We start from the raw sequence: 16,688 nt of genomic DNA, 5'->3' as shown, positions 1-16,688 counted from the left end.
ATAAACAATAGCAATCGACACAATGTTGTTGAAAGTTTAATCACAGCCAACTTTAAAAAGCGCCACGTCTTCGTTGTCCGATTTTGTAAAAGTAAAACCTTAACCTCCACAGAAATACATGCAGACGCAAATGAAGCACAGAAATCGGAACTTTTCCAGTGCGTGAACGGTGAAGGATGCACTAACTCTCTTCAAAAATATCCACATTTCAATTAAAAAAAAAAAAGTAAAAATATAACCTGGAAGTCTGCAAGAATGCACCCTTTTAGCACAGCTGGTATAAACTGCACAGATCGTAAAAACATGTTTTTAAAAAATGTACCTAACTGTACATATATTTATTAAAATAAAAATGAACATCTGATCATTCACACGACGTCTTAAGTTTCAGGTAAGATTTGAGTAAACTTTAACAACTTCTTGGCAGAAGCTGCCATCAGAGATCAGCAACCAATATTAAATGAACTGTATTCTCTAATGTAATGAAGAACCTTTACTCAGGTGTGTTTTTTCACCTTTTCAGAAAAAAAAACAGTATCATGTTCAAACTACAGTCCAGAACTACTCGAGAAAATGGAGGTTAACATATTTTTTTAACTTTGAAACGGTTTTGTGATCTTGCTCTTCACTTCGATTTATCGACTATAGAGATTAAAAAAAAAGAAGAAAAGTCCATATTTCATTTTTGACTTGGCTTCAGAAATAGTGCTGGACAAAATAATTAAGTGAAATTGCACAGATGGAGGGATCAAACGACTGCGTTGGTGCCTCGCAGACCCACACCTCTCGCCAGGTGCTCCAGCAGGCCGGTGATGGTGCCGGACGGGCTCGGCATCGTGGACTTCAGCCCCACGGTGGAGCTGTAGGCGGCCAGGAAGATTTCCCGCACGGCCTCCAGACGCGTCTGACGTTTTGAGGGTAGAGGAGATCTGGAGAGAAGACAAAAGGCGAGGACGACACATTTAAAATCTTTACCAAGTGACTAGTTTTATTCTTGCATAACTCTGATGGTGGACCATGACTTACATTTGTCTGCATGCTCGGTCTTCCTGAAAGCTGTGGAACATCGGCGACTCCGTGGCGACTGCTGAAGACGTCGAGGAAGCCAGAGGATGAGGTAGGTGAGGGTTGTCATGGATACTCCCACAGCCAGAGACTATCTGCCAACTGCCATACTCTGTAGATAGAGAGGAGCCAGACCGGGCGGTGTCGGACGTCACCCTGAAAAACACAATAGATCAATTCAATCCCTGATCGTAGCTTTAAAGTGGTTCCTTTTTACTGTACGAGGAAATATTGACCTTCTACCAGGGACAGCCAATGGGCTACTGCCAGTGTGCGTGATGACGTGTTCCGATTGGTTGGAAGAGGAAGAGCTGGAAGACTTCGCCTCGCTGAAGGAAACGGAAGAATGTTCATCCACGTTGTCCAGTTTGTTCCAAACCACCATCTGAGGGGATGAAGCGACGCCTTTCCTCCTGAAGACAGAAGGATTTTCAACAACCAAAGTCAAACGCAGTCCTTCAGCTCCAGCGATAAGTGCTGGAAAGGTGTTTGTTTTAATCGATTGTGAATGACTTTAAGATGTATGAATACAATGTGGGAACATTCCTTTGGCTCTAGACACCACAGAGCAGCTGGTAGAAGATCACAATTCAAACAAGGTGCACACAGATCAATGAGATCAGAACGGTTAGCAAGAGAATAAACTTAGATTCACTCGGTCATCTTCTCGAGACTCCATTACTTGTACAGAATTAATTCTTCAAATCAAAAGCAGGTGTCACTGGGATTGAGGAGGTCTTCAAAGTATCTCTGAATGTCGCTAGTTCCTCATCTCTACTTTAGAGTTTTAACTTACATGGAGGTCCAGAATCTTTCCGATTCCCAACAAAACACTTTTCCTATTCCTTAGTTTTACTTTTTGTCTTTATTTTCAAGTTATCAAAACGGTGTGTGTTGCTGACCCGAAAACAACTTTCACAAGTAAGACATTATTTCAAAAGTAGACATGAGTCTAACCCGACGAGTCTTACCAGTTGTTGACCTGAGACTGGCTGCTGGTGAATCGATCCACAAAGTCATTCGTGAGGCTGGAGGAAACTCCGTCTTCGGTACAAACGGAGAAGTCACTGTTGAGGCTGCTCACGCTGCCATGATCCTTTGTATCTGAAAAACAAACGTCTCAAATGTCATTACTTTTGTTTATTTCTGTTGACTCGTCTGAAAAAAAACCCACTTTACTTAATATATATTTAGTGATAATTTGTTTTTAAATCCACCTGCAGGCTTTCATGAAACACCTATTTATTTATTTTTTTACCCTGCAGAGTATGATCATGATTTCAATGATGTAATGAACACAGCTGTTGATCTTTTCAACTTACTTGCATGTATTTACAGCAGTGGCTGCAACAACATTTAAAAATTACATATATTTAGGGAATCATCATAGAATAGTTATAAAATGAAGAGTTTTATATTTAATTAAGGCATTTTTGGGGGGGCAGGGGTGTTAAACTAAATACAAAGGCCAAAATCTTTTAGCACTCTTGGTAAGGGGGCAAACAAATCCATCCATCTTTCTGAACATGTATCTATCTTGATTTTCATCAAACCATCGGGCGGGCCACATAGAAATAACCTAACCGGGACCATGAGTTTCACCCATGTGTAGTAGAGCTTTTCGGAGGTTAAGGAATAACTTACTCAGCTGACAGAGATCCTCCATTGTAAAATCAGAGTCTTTATAATGACAGTTTTTTCTCCTGGAAACAAAGAAAATATTAGACTACAATTGTTAAAGCAATGCTGTATATGGAGCAAAATTAAAATATTCAAAAACAAACCTCGGTTTTCTGACTGCAGAGAACCTTTCTGAGACGATGTGCTTCAGAAAATTGAAGCAAAAGAAGAAAATCTGTGGGAGATCAAAGAAAAAATTAATTTTTTGAACATAATTACAACAACTATCACAGGGACTTATTTGCAAACTTTCTGTTTCTATAAGAAGAATAAAGCCTCACTTATCAAACATGTATATCCAGTGTATGCTCATTATTGAAAAGAACAAACCAGAAGTGAAAAACAAATACCTCTTCTCCCTTAGAAAGACGATCTGGTAGCATATGACTGCAAATAAATACAGAAACATGTCATTTAGTCCAGATAGATTGATTTAGACGGAACAGAAAATTGCATAATACAGTTAACAAAAAGCTTTCTTACAAAGATAATTCAATAATGTACTTAAAGTGGTCTTGATGCGTGTTCTAACCCTCACAGATCTGACCAGATGATACCAGCGTGCCGCAATAAAATGTTAAAAAAGGAGAAACAACAGGATCTTGTTCAAATGCTTGTTTAATCAGCAGCAACAGTGTGTATCGTTTTGTTTGATGATTGCAAAAGTTCAATTAAAGTCATTGACATGGCATCAAAGTGATCAAGAATATTTATTTTGTGGTGACCTTCAGCTGCAGCTATTACCAAGCAGAAGGTTGAGCTCCAGCAGTTGTTACGATCAAAGGTATTTTACAAACTTGGTTTGAGGAACTTTTACAGAAGTTCATGATCATCCGACTCCAGATACTCGCATCTTAAACTAAAGAAACTAAACTTTCAACCGTCACAAGCACTTTAAACCCCAAATTAAAATGTAAATATTAACAGTTTAATATTCTTTCACCAGTCAAGTTCTTACCCAAAAAGGAACCAATCATAAGCAATGGTTAGATAGAGGATCTCTGCCGGCTGGAGGTTGGCGTGAACTGTTCCATCCTGTAGAAAGTTCTCATATAATCATCAATTTATGGATAACGTTGTCAAACCTCACTTTACTGCAAACGTCAATAGCCTAAAATTCTTAAATCATCATGTGATGTATACATGTTGAACTGTTGATAAAATGTTATAATTTAATCAAAATCAATTTTCTTGATTATATTAGGAATAGATAGTACTTTATTTTTGCTAGATGTAGCAAAAACAACTTACGGCCCAGAGAGAAAGCCTGATGAGTGACACAAACAGGGGAGTCCGATCCCAGCCTGATATACAATGAACCAGGAGGCCATTTTCATCTGCAACAAGAGTTACTGGTCACAATTCGGGGATGGAAAATAGAATTTAAATATAAAAATTAAAATAAAAATGGATAAAAATTTGATTCCAGCTTCTTAACATTCCTTTCTTGGAAAAAGATGTGTGGGTGACTTAATGAACCTTGGCTACAAGTGGCCCTTATGAAACATAATAATAATAAGTAAGTAAGTAAGTAAGAGTTATTTGAAAAGTGTCTTTCTAGACCAGGGTTACAAAGCGCTCTAACAATCAAAAACAATATACAGTTAAAATATATATTTTAAAAGTTCAAGCCACATAAGACAAACACAGGAGTTCCAGAAAATCAAGGAAAAGCCTGAACAAATAAGAATGTCTTAAGATGTTTCTTGAAGGAGTCAGTAGATCATCAAACACAGAGGGAGAGGAAGATCGTTCCAAAGCTTAGGAGCAACAGCCTGGAAGGATTTCTCTCCTCTGGTCCTGAAGCGTGTTCAGGAACCATCAGTAGATTCTGATCCACAGACCTCAGAGCCCGAGCTGGGGTGTAAGGCTGGATCAGACCAGTGATGGAAGGAGGAGCCTGACCATGAATAGATCTGAAAGTAAGTTGAAAATTGATCCTGAAAGAAACTGGCAGCCAGTGTAGCGAGTTCTTCTACTAGAACGGGTCAGAATTCTTGCTGCAGTTCTGGTCAGTTTTCTGCAGTGTTGTACTAGAGACATGTCTTTGTCAAATACAACACCCAGGTTTCAGGCTCACTCAGGCTCAGTTTGACAGACTGGCCCAAGTACTGACGATACTAAAAAAGACCCATCTACTCTGTAGTAATTCAATATTGCTAGGTAAATTCTAAACAGTTAACCCTTGTGTCATTTCAGTCGTTGACCCAAAGACAACACAAAGGATGCAACAAACATATTTGTTTTCTGACCTTGGCCCTGAGGTAAGACGTAAGATGTAAAAGTGTATTTTTAAACAGTGTCTATAATAATATAAAATAAATCCTACAATTAAATGAATAATTCAATTCAATTCAAAAAGATGTTGTTGTTCATTTAAAAATGTTTTGAGTTTTTATTTTCACTCCATTCATAAATCAGCATAATGTCTGGTTCTTGACTCAGGTACTATAATAGCAGGTCAGGTTACCTCACCTTTTTGCTCTTGGGGAAAATATTATATATATTAATATTGGTGTATTTTAATTTCAGTATCTTTCATTGCTTCACTCATTACTCGTTCACTGCAGTCAAAAAGATAATTTACCCCAAAAATATCAGACACAGACCAGATCAAAATAAAGACCTACCATCAAAGTTTACAATATGCAACAGCAGCTTCAGGTAGTTCTGGGTCTGCTCTATCAGGTCCCAGGCCTAGAACACATGTTGAGGTCAGAGGTTAAACACCAAGACACAGACAAGTAGTCATTGTGAAAACTAGATTAATTAGAATCAATTAGAAGACTATGACCCCCTTTACACAAACTTAAACAAAATGCATCTTATTATTAATAATAAAGTCTCTCTTATCTAATATCGACCACTTTGCCTGTGTTTTTAAGTTTGAATATCAAAACATTTAGCAGTGAGAGGACACACTTATTTTTCTTGCATTTTGTCAAATAAAAAAAATCCTATGGAAAACGATGTATTAAAGCGATCATGTATAATAGAGGCCGAAAACGCTCTATTTATATAGAATATCTCAAAAAATTACAAATGTATTTCAATGAGATTTTCAGGAACAGATTTTATGGGTGTGCTGGAATACCATCTGGATACTAGAGTCCTTTGAAGGGTACAGCAGAGTGACAGGCTGCATTCACGACAATTTGCAAAATAATAATAATAAAAATCGAATAACTTAGAAAACAATGAGTGGGAGGAAATAGCTGCTTGGCAGAGGTCTGCCTTCCATGGACAACCTTGTGTGACATAGTTGTTGCCATTTGACGTACGGGGTCTTTAATGCTGGCCTTAGATTTAACATAAAATGACAAAATGATGCCAAGATAAAAATCCACAAATAAAAAAATAATCTGTTCTTTGTCCCATTGTCAAAAATCCTGAATTCGAGATAAGGTACATGTTATCAAAATCATAACCTTCTTTTGAATAAGTAATAACTATTGATCACAAATATGCTTAAATAACCATCAAATAGAAGCCGAATCTTAAAAGATCAAGTTATTATTTAAAAAGGAACTAAAAACATGTCTTGTCAAAATGGTCTTATTATTCATGCTATTTGAATCGAAGGTGATGAAAAGACAAGCAAACCTGATATTGAGACCAATCGATGTTCATATTCCGACTCAAGTGATCAGGGATTGTTAAAGGGGCATCAACGTAGTCCTGGAAGGAAAATTGAAAGAAATTGTCGTCGGAAATTCATCGAACTTTGAACTGAAAAAACTGGGACTCTTTGCACCTGATTCCAGTTGAACACAAGTCCTTCTGCTGTGTAGTCCTGGTCTTTGTAGTCCCTAAAAAACTCACAACCTAACACACAGATAAAATGAAAATGGTATTTTAAGTTAAAGAATAGTTTTCTAAACATACTGTAGTTACAATGTCAACACACCTATAATACTCCGCATAGATGTTTATCATTACATACATTTTTTTATCATAACTTTGCAAGGCACAACAGCATATTCAATAAATACAATTAAAAAAGATAATATAATTAAAGAATGTATATTAGTATCAAAGATGAGAGAAGATATTTTAACTCAAACTGTTAATTTCAGCTTAAAATAACACGTAAATGAATTTGAAATTAAAAGAAGCTCAACTGCAACAGTAATAATAATGGCTTCAAACCCTTAAAAAGACGATATCTGTAGAAAAGCAGGTGTTTTTTTTACCTGGGTAAGGCACTGACAGAAGAGTGAAGTCTGCATAGCGTTGTGCTTTGTCTGCCTTTTCAGAAGAAGTCACACTACAGAAAAAGCATCAGATTACATTGAGGCAAACCAGTCATTGATCAATACCGTTTATCTTTTCTGTTGCATTTCTCCTCTCAGATGTTTAAGTAACACTTTCTGCAACCATTTCCAATGGATAAATAGAAAAGGATATTATCTATAAAGTTGTGTTTGTTGTTGTTGTTGGAATCAAAATGTCTTAAACGAAAATTAATTTCATTTTAAATAAAATAAAGTATTGCTACAAATAAAACTATCATGAATATTTAAAAGAAGAACAATGTTTTTTGCAGCCAATTTTTTTATTTCCCCCCCAAAAAGTGGAATGTATATGTGAATAATTAAAATCCACATCCCTACAGCAAACCTGTCCCTATGAGACATATCAAATTTTCTGGGATCATTTGTATTTGACTGGCCTGCAGATTGCAGTGAATGAATCTTCAGAAACTGCGTGAGCCGGTCAATATGAACCACATTTGGCGTACCAAATAAAGTGATTTATGCCGTCGAAAACGTCTCCTACCCATTGGTAGATGATGCTGAACAGCCATAGTGAAAGTGTTTCTGTCAACACCGTATACAAGTGGTCCGTTGATCATGTGTGTGAGCTCTTTGCAGAAAGTGGATGTCTGGATCCTCTACTGTAACACTGAAAACTGTTCATCCTCTGAACACTGTCATCAGTGAGCAGATGGAGCACAAATGCTCCTCCCCAGATGCAAAACTAATAGACTCAGGCACTCATTCATTCCTTGTGCTATTCGTTTGTTCAATTCTGAGTTTGGGGGCAGGAGTGGAGAGAAAAGATTTTCTTTGGTACATGTTATTTATCTTTAGATTTAGATTGTGTCATCTTGCACCTTGCATGTCAGACAGGAAGTCAACTACTTTGCACACGAGCAGCATCTTCTTCAGACACTGATGCAGGTTGAGCATGTAGGTCGACGCTGTCGACAGCTGTCCAGCAGGACTCTGGGGGGGGGTGATGCCATCAGTGTCCACAGCCGTATGTCTGGGAAGTCTCTCCAGATGCCTCGTAACCTGGCCTTTGGTTATAGTCATGTGGCAGGCAGGAGGTTATGTCCGACGAGACGTGGCTGGTGACAGATGTTTAATTCTCTCTCCAGGCTCCCAGATAACCGGCTACCCTTAGAACCAGGGATGTGCATCATTCCAGTCCGAACATCCCTACAGCGAGCATGCTGTACTGGTTCAGTGAAGTTGAGAAGAGAACTTGATTCCATCTATGATCAAGACTCTTGGGTATATGTTGGGAATATAAGCCAACACACATGTCAAGTGGGACATTAGGAAAGTATCTTGTAAGACATGATGATGATGATGATGATGAAGATGAAGATGACACAGGGGAGGGGAGTATTGTCATAAATGTCTCAAGTGTTGCACATTGAGATAATGTAACTGGCTCCCGAGGCTACTCACGTGGTAATACCAATGTAATGAAACCTATTGTAATAACATCATTGATCATTTTTGCCTGAAGACACATTTTCCATTCACTCTTGTCTCTGCAGATATAAAAGGTGGTCTGAAGCTGAATGTTGGTGGGCAGCTTCATCGACATGCTGAAAGGAAATATTTCATCATTCTTATCGCATTCCTTATCTTAATGTCCCCTTTTATCTGTAAGGACGCATCAGTTGTCGCCCCTTTAGCAAACATCAGCAAATTCAGAAACACACTACAGCAGTACTCTTAGACTCCAGTTGTGCATCCTGACAATTTAGGATTGGTTGTTTGCATTTCCTATCAGAAACCATTCGACGGAGTAGTGTCTTGAATAAGGTCAATTATATTATCATGAATTCATATTTGTGGTGCATTATCTTTTTTTGTATAGACTAGGTTTCATTTAGTCTTACAATAGCATTATTATTCACAAAATAATACATATGTGTGACTACTTACTTCAGGCCAAATTTGACCTTTTTGTTCTCCACCATGAGGTCACAGATGTGGCTGACAGACAGGTAACGAAGGAGCTTAATATCATGGCCTCGGACTTTGTCGAACAGCTGCGAGTCGCCATTCCTGGACGAAGAATAACTGTATCAGTATCACTCAATGCAGTTTTGGCCAATTTATATTTAGCAGATCAGAAAATGAAGACCAGAGTGTGAACGCACACAGACACTGTGGATTTGTTGTTTTAACAGAACATAAATCTTGGTTGAAGGTCAGCCTACCTGACTGGGCCGTCCTCCTCCAGAACCTCTTGAGACTCTGCCATCGTCTGATCACTTCTTCCTGAAAGACAAACCAAGACAAACGCTCTATTGAAGTTCTTAGTCTTATATTTAAACTCTAATGTTACCATTACATGCCTGGATTAACCCCTTAAATCAGAGGTTACTAATAACCACGTAGAACCTTTCACTGTAAATTGTATGAGTGGCCATGAGGATGCTCTGGATGTTCTTCTTCCACACCCTCATGTACACTTTTCCGTCAGAGATGTAACATTCTTCTCACATTGTCAATGAGGTTTTAACAGTTGGTTGTAGAGCTGACTTTGATGCAGATCAAGCAGGTCATTTGTAACTTCCATCAAACCGGCACTCGGCAAGAAAAGCAAAAAGCAATTAAAGAAGAGGGTTCTTTCAAACTGGTTTAGAAAGGGAGCCTGAATGGACCAAAGAAGGACATGACCCCAGAGAGTATCAGAATAAGTACTAGAGTACAGAAGCCTGTCGCATATTAAATGCACAGGTTTTGATGTTCATGTTGTCTCAAAAGGAGGAACACAAGTTTCTATGTTAGTTTGTAATTTATTGATCGTTATCTGGATTTTCTTTTCATTTGTAATTGTACATACATATATATATATATACACATATCATATCAAACGAGACTCAAATGAATTGAACTGGAATAGACTGGAATATAAGAGACAGCAGAAGAATGTTGGCAATTTAAAAGTCCTTTTAATAGGGTTTTAATATAGACGTCAGCCCAGATCCTGAAGGTGTCCCGGCTGCAAGTGGTGGCATTGGTATACTATTCAGGGCGTGGCTCAAGATGGGCTTTAAATGATCTCATAAAAGTCTTCAAGTCAATGTTAATGTGCACAATGAGCATGTGTGATAAACGAATGAGGTTGTGAGAAGTCATCTGTCACAACAGTATTGTTGTCTATTCTGAAAATGACCGTAGTTATTTCCGTTACATTGGTCAGTCGTGCAAATTAGGAAATGTCTCAGGCTATCTTGAGATGAAGCTGAAAGTGTACCTGAGAAGATGTAGTTGTAGCCTGTGCGTCCGTACAGCTCCCCCCAGCCGGCCAGTGTTGAGGAACGACAAATGTGCTGCAACAGAAGACATGGAAAAACTCTTTTCAACATTTTGTTAATTTTGATGAGGAGTGTTAAACACATGGAAATGTTGATTGCATTTCAATTGTTTTGACCTGAAAAAATTAAGAATTATACCAATCCCATGTGTCAGAGCTGAGCAGGACGAATGTGCTCACTAACCAGGAAGTGTCTTAATACTAATCTTCATAAGGTTGAACTGCTATTTGAGATAATCATGGAGATGATGTGTTCCTTGTTTGTGGAGTGTTCCCGTTGGCTTGGGACCAACACAAACGTCGTTTTGTGCGTCTTGTGTGTTCCTCACTCTCATGATTGTGTTGCCTGCAAGACGCCCTTGACAGCGGAGGTTTGCTGCAGGTAAACAGAGGACGCCTGCTGAGAATGTGTGGCATGAATATAAAAAGGACGACCAGCATTGCGATGAGGCTGATCCCACCACCTCTTTTGTGATCGCATCAGTAGAGATTTTCATGTGTGTTGCCCTTGAACTTGATCCAACTTTTGTGACAGATTTCACCTGCAGCTGGAGTAGACTCTCATTCTGTGCGTCTAAAGCTCAAGCAGGATGCTTGCAACAGCTATGTAAACGCAGGAGACTGAGAAAAGCCTGGGCTTCTTTGTTAAGGCTGCTACCTCTGCAAGCCGACCTCAGATAAGGTGCTTCTGTCATCATGTGGTCAGTCGGTTTCGTTTGCACAAAACTCAACTGTTAAAGGTTGCAACATAACATCAGGAAAAGGTTGACTCGGTTTCGGTTCCATCTGTGGGAATGACTGGTCAGCAAAGGTTCCAAAAGACCTATGCTACTGCAGAGACCGACTTTATTTTCAATAAAAAATATGCACTGGCCTTTTGTCTTGATAATATGTAGAGGCAGATTAACAGTAATTACTATTGTATTATTGTAGAATACAAGATAACTCAGTGCCTGAGCAGGAAGACATGGGCGTGATCACGCCTGGCTGGAGGAGGAGTGAAGACCATTATTACGTCATAATGGACTCTGCTCTTGTAACCACTTGTTCGCTGAGATTTCAGGTGGGGGGAAAACTAAGTAATAACGTCAAAACAGGGTCATGATGAGGGACTTAATGCATATCTTGGAGAGGGAGACTTCAACATTTGAAACATGTGAGTGAGTCAGGAGACTTGGGGTTTCACATTAGTTGACCTTTGACACCCACCTTTCCATTGTACAGGATGACAGGACACACAAATCTCCCACGACAGCGTGCCAGTTTACTCCTGTTCACCAGGTCCTGCAGTTTTCCAATCTCCATAGCACTTTCATACCTATCCATAGAAAACAAGGTAATGTATTGATCAGGTGCATTAAAGACGTTATTCAGATTTTACTTTTTTTTTTTTAAATCCAAATCTGTTTGTTTTCATTGTGCATCTTTGACCTTCTGTCCCCCAGTATATTAACGTGAGAATTATTCATTTTCATTTAATAACACATTAATTCAAGGTCTGTTTTTTCCCCCAAGTTTATACTATAATAATGATATTTTATGAAACAGAGATGGAGAAAGACGAGGCATAAAGACATGAAATTAATGTTGCCGTGACCATGAAACCTTAATCACGTTTGGATCATGACAAGTACATTTTTGAGTTCCTGTTTAGAACTGAATCTTTTCATCAGTTTTAATGCAACATTATCCTTGCATAATATTTACAGACTGCAGTTTCCAGATAACCTCGGTCAAAAGAGAAACAGAAATTAAAAATAATGTGTCCCAATTTTGTTGTCATATCTGGACACAACAGATATTTTTGTAGCAAATTAATTACAAAACTATAGAGAATAAATGTTGTAGTTTGGATTCTGTATATAGCCAAGGTCAAAGAATCAGGCTCGACCTGTTGCCCTGAAGATGCTGAAGGCGAGAAAAAGTGTTGCTCAAAGGCACCATGGTGTGATCTTGGGGAACATTTACCGATCTCTTTCTCCCTCCGGGGACTCGTACTCCAGGAAGACGATCTGGCGAGGGTAGTGGCCACACACTTCTCCGTTGGCGTTGTGGATGATGCTGAACTTGTAGTCCCTAGCGAACAAATCCAAACAACGCCTTTCTACTAAATCCATCTAGAAATAAAAATGTTAGATTCAATGATGGTTGACATACACACATTCACAAACATCCAGCACTTGTTAACAGTAGCGTGAACTTGAATTGTACTTCACACAAGGGGGTCCCCAATGTAACGTGAACTGGTTAAATGTCTGCATTAAACTCACACACCAACATTAAGATGAAACAAAAAAAGGAAACTAAAATTGCATAACTGCAAGAAAACAAAATTAAATGCATGAATGGCTGCGTTTGTGCGTCTATTGCTTTATTTGTGTGTTTCTGTTGTGTTATCAGTTTTATCTTGCCCTTTAAAGTATATACATTATTGAATTTAGTTTCGATTGTTTAAGCGCTTTGTGACCCTGGTCTGGAAAAGCGCTATACAAATAAAAATTACTTACTTTACTTACTTATCTTACTTCTTCTTTTTTTTTTGTACCAACACCACACAGCAACAACAACGGCAATAAAAGTATCTGATTCTGATGAAAAATACTTCTCAAATAGCAGATGTTTGTGTATTTGCATCTTTGTATATTTGCTTGTATGCTGATGATGGTGTTCTGTATGACTGTGTCTCCTAGCTTTGTGCCAATGTGTAAGTGAGTTTTTGTTTTAGCATTTTTAAGAGTTTGTTATCGAGTTAAAACAAGTGAAAAACAGGTTTATTTTTCTGATTTAACTTGACTTAAACACGTGTGTTGTTCTGTCAGAATTTACAGCCTAGATTTAATTGGTAATCTGGTCTTTTTTTTCAAATTAAAAACCTTAAGACAGTTATATGACAGACGTTACAGAAACCGTTTTTTCTTTCTGTGAGGCCCAGAAACAAAACGGACCCAGTACAAGCCCCTGGACCTTCACACACACCATGAAACATGTCCTCTCTCACCTGTGGAGTCGCTTCTTTCGCTCTGTATTGATTCTTAGAAAACAGATCGATCAGATTGGCTATTTCCTCGTTCTTATTGACGGGGAGTCCATGGTGTACGTCGGACCTGGACGCCGCCATAATGTCAGCTCTTAGTCGCTTCTTTTTCCGATCACTTTCAAACAGCCAAAGTCGTCCCGAGGAGTGAGACCGACCAGGCCATCTCCCTCCACCTGGTCTTCAGGGAACGGTCTCGAAGAACAGCTCGACTGTGGCTCGACGGTGGCACAGAACGTCTCGTCCCTCAGAGTAAGTTTTGAATGAGCATATTTGTTGTCGTCGAGGCGCCACAAGTCCGTCAATATGTCGCTCCAGAGCCGCCGCAGCTGCTCGCAGGTCGAGCACACTCGAGCACAGCTCCCGGGGAAACTCTCCGGTGGACTCCTCTGGACACGGTGGACGGTGGAAAACGTTCTTCTGGCCAAGAGAGAGAGATACGGGCAGCGGTGTCGCAACGTCCAGGACGAACACAACAAGCACACAAACAGGAAGATGACATGATCACATGACGCACCCTCCCCCTTTTCCTCGTAGCCTACGTCATCAGTGCGCGCAAAAACAAGTGCGACGTCACTGGTAGCAGCTGTTTTTTTTCTTTCACGATATTTTGGCAGGTGTCACTTAAACACGTCATATTTCACAGAGAAATGTGGAATTAATGTACTGTACGTAGTGTGATTTTATTTCTTTAATATAAATGTATTCGATTATCGTCATTACGTATATTAAATTAACAACACAATACATTTTCTATTTGTTCAGGCTTGATTTTCTGGAACTCCTGTTGTGTTATCAGTTTTATCTTGACCTTTAAAGGGTATACTTTTTTGAATATTGTTTTGATTGTTTAAGCGCTTTGTGTCCCTGGTCTGGAAAAGTGCTATATAAATAAAAATTACTTACTTACTTACATTTACTTTACTTTACATTTAGATCCGTCAATGTAAACTTAAATATCCATAGTAAAACTACAACGACACATATTTTAAAAATAAATACAATATAAAATCATACAAAAACGGAATAATGTATCTTTATTTATGATGACTTTGAATAGATTAGATTAGATTGACTTTATTAATCCCTCTGGAGAACTCCTTCGATAAATTAGATTTCCAGTTCACAGCAGACAATAGAAGGTACCGAAGTTCAATAACAGCAAGAACAAAGTTCAAATAGATAACAAAGTGCAAACAAGGAAATAACACAAACACCTAAATGGATACAAACGTGGAATAACATCACGCTCTTGCCCCCAAACTCAGAGTTATAATAATAATAATAATAATAATCTCTATTTATATAGCGCCTTTCTAGACCAGGGTCACAAAGCGCTTTGACAGCCATTCACACATACTGATGGGAGTAGGCTGCACACCTGCGCCAAGTCTGCCATCAGGAGCAATCAGGGTAAAGTGTCTAATAGCACGAGGAATGAATGAGTCCCTGAGTCTATTAGTGTTGCATCATGGGAGGAACATTCATCTGCTTCTCTGCTCATGATGGACAGTAGTTTGTTCAGTGATCTCCTCTCAGCAACTGTCTCCACGAGGTCCAGCTTCATGCCAACCACAGAGCCCGCAGAGCCACAACCACCATAAATACTATGACCATTAGACTGGTGAGACTTCACTGTTGAAGTATAAAATGATTTAATGTTACATTATCATGTCAATAATGACACATACTTAATGCATTGTATTAAATTGTATATATGTTACTGCAAATTGGCTTACTTAAAAAAGTGTCCTATTTAAAAAACAAAAGCTAAAAAAACATCTTAAGAAGTACATAAAAAAGTAACCCGACTAATATCTCGGTAAGCTATACTGCAACAAAAAACAAAAACAAATACAAGATAACTTAAAAAAAAAATCAAGAAATGGAAAAGGAAGAAAACTAGGAAAATTTAAATAGAATGAGTCATTTGGCTATTTGGTAAGAAAGCTGTTAAACAAGCTATTTTACAAAAATGAATAAAAATTAAAGAAAAATATGGGATGCAGGATGTAACATGGCAGTGAAAGATATTAATAAAGCATTTTAACAATTAAGATATACGACAAAACACTTTGAGCAAAGACAAAAAAAATGCAGGGCAGACCCTTTCTAGAATTTCTAGAAAAGTTTGTTATGTTATTTGCTCCTGGTTTGTCTTTGCCCTCTTATATAATCCAGTAAATAGTCCGGTCATTGGGGGCTGGAACCTATCTATTTTCGAGGCAGAAGCCGGGGACACCCTGAAAAGGTTGCCACTCTGACACCAGGCACAGAGATATACAACCATTCAAACACACTCACACCAATGGATAATATAAAGTCAGAGCAAGAGAAAAATGCTTCGTCAGTTTGCTGATGATGGTGGAGTATGGAAAAGAGGATGGGACATTAGCAATCATGGGCTTGAAAATGGGGTCTAAAAATATCACTAGATAGATGGATAGATAAGACAAACTATGTGATATTTGGCAGGAAACAGAAGACAGCAGAATCAGATACAAGAATAGATTCATCTTGTTTGTGATCTTGGGCCCCGTTTTCTGCCTGGTTGGACAGCTTGAACCCCAAACCCTCCGGACTGATCTGGACTGTTAAAACTGTTCAACCTGGATCTGGGGACACTTGACTCGTCTGTGTGCTGGTGGTGTAGGTTTTTTATTTAAATTATGTTTCTGTTACAAAAGTTCATTTAATGGATCAACCATTTGGTCTTCCTTAGTGTTTAAAAATGAATGCACTGATATTTGTTTTAAACCTTATGTTATCTTGCAGCCTAAAAAAACGTTTCACTTTGACCCAGAGACGACACAGGGGATAACACAAAAGCATTTGTTTTGGTCCTGTGGGTCAGCTTGACCCTGAGATAACAAGGGTTAAGAAGTACATTCATGCACCAAACATTAAACCTTATGAACATTCAACTTACGTTCATAAGACTCGTCTTATTCATTCATTCAGTTCAACCTTTCATCAACCGAAGGATTAATAAAAAGGTCATAATAATTAATGATCAAGCACAAATTCAGAGTATTGGAAAGAAATCAAGGGAGATGAAGAGAAGTTAGAAGGGAAAGGGAATGAAATATAGCGAGACATGTTGTGGTGACTGGTTTGTTAATTTTTAATACCGTCTTTGAGACAGATGTGGCAGAGGTACAGCTCCTGTGCAGACGTTTGGAGATAAGGTCAGGGGGAGGCAGAGGGAACATGGTTAATGCCAAATGAATAAGCAACATTGGACATCCATCAATCCAAGATGCTGCAGCCAGCTGCTGGCGAGGTCCTCACAGGAAGTGTCGGCCCCCCCGGTTACATTGCAAACATTGCCCTTCAGAGATGA

General features: G+C 38.6%; 1 protein-coding gene across 1 annotated transcript; it reads right to left on the bottom strand.

Moving 5' to 3' along the window:
- Nucleotides 1-23: 23 nt before the first annotated feature.
- On the bottom strand, nucleotides 24-13,823 carry mtmr14 (myotubularin related protein 14). The gene is made up of 19 exons (XM_087800965.1): nucleotides 13,310-13,823; nucleotides 12,280-12,428; nucleotides 11,521-11,629; nucleotides 10,252-10,327; nucleotides 9,209-9,269; nucleotides 8,931-9,053; nucleotides 6,939-7,012; nucleotides 6,500-6,570; nucleotides 6,349-6,423; nucleotides 5,376-5,442; nucleotides 3,997-4,082; nucleotides 3,704-3,780; nucleotides 3,096-3,132; nucleotides 2,850-2,920; nucleotides 2,710-2,768; nucleotides 2,037-2,169; nucleotides 1,302-1,478; nucleotides 1,027-1,221; nucleotides 24-929 (listed from the first exon to the last, which is right to left on the bottom strand). The coding sequence occupies exons 1-19, from the start codon at nucleotides 13,427-13,429 to the stop codon at nucleotides 749-751; spliced, it is 1,941 nt and encodes a 646-aa protein (XP_087657091.1). The 5' UTR covers nucleotides 13,430-13,823; the 3' UTR covers nucleotides 24-748.
- Between the last annotated feature and the right edge of the window lie 2,865 nt (nucleotides 13,824-16,688).

This window comes from Callionymus lyra, chromosome 10, assembly GCF_982586985.1.
Source record: "Callionymus lyra chromosome 10, fCalLyr1.hap1.1, whole genome shotgun sequence".
In the NCBI taxonomy this organism is placed as follows: Eukaryota; Metazoa; Chordata; class Actinopteri; order Syngnathiformes; family Callionymidae; genus Callionymus; species Callionymus lyra.
The sequence above is the reverse complement of the archived record's forward strand: the minus strand, read 5'-3'. Positions and strand labels throughout refer to the sequence as shown.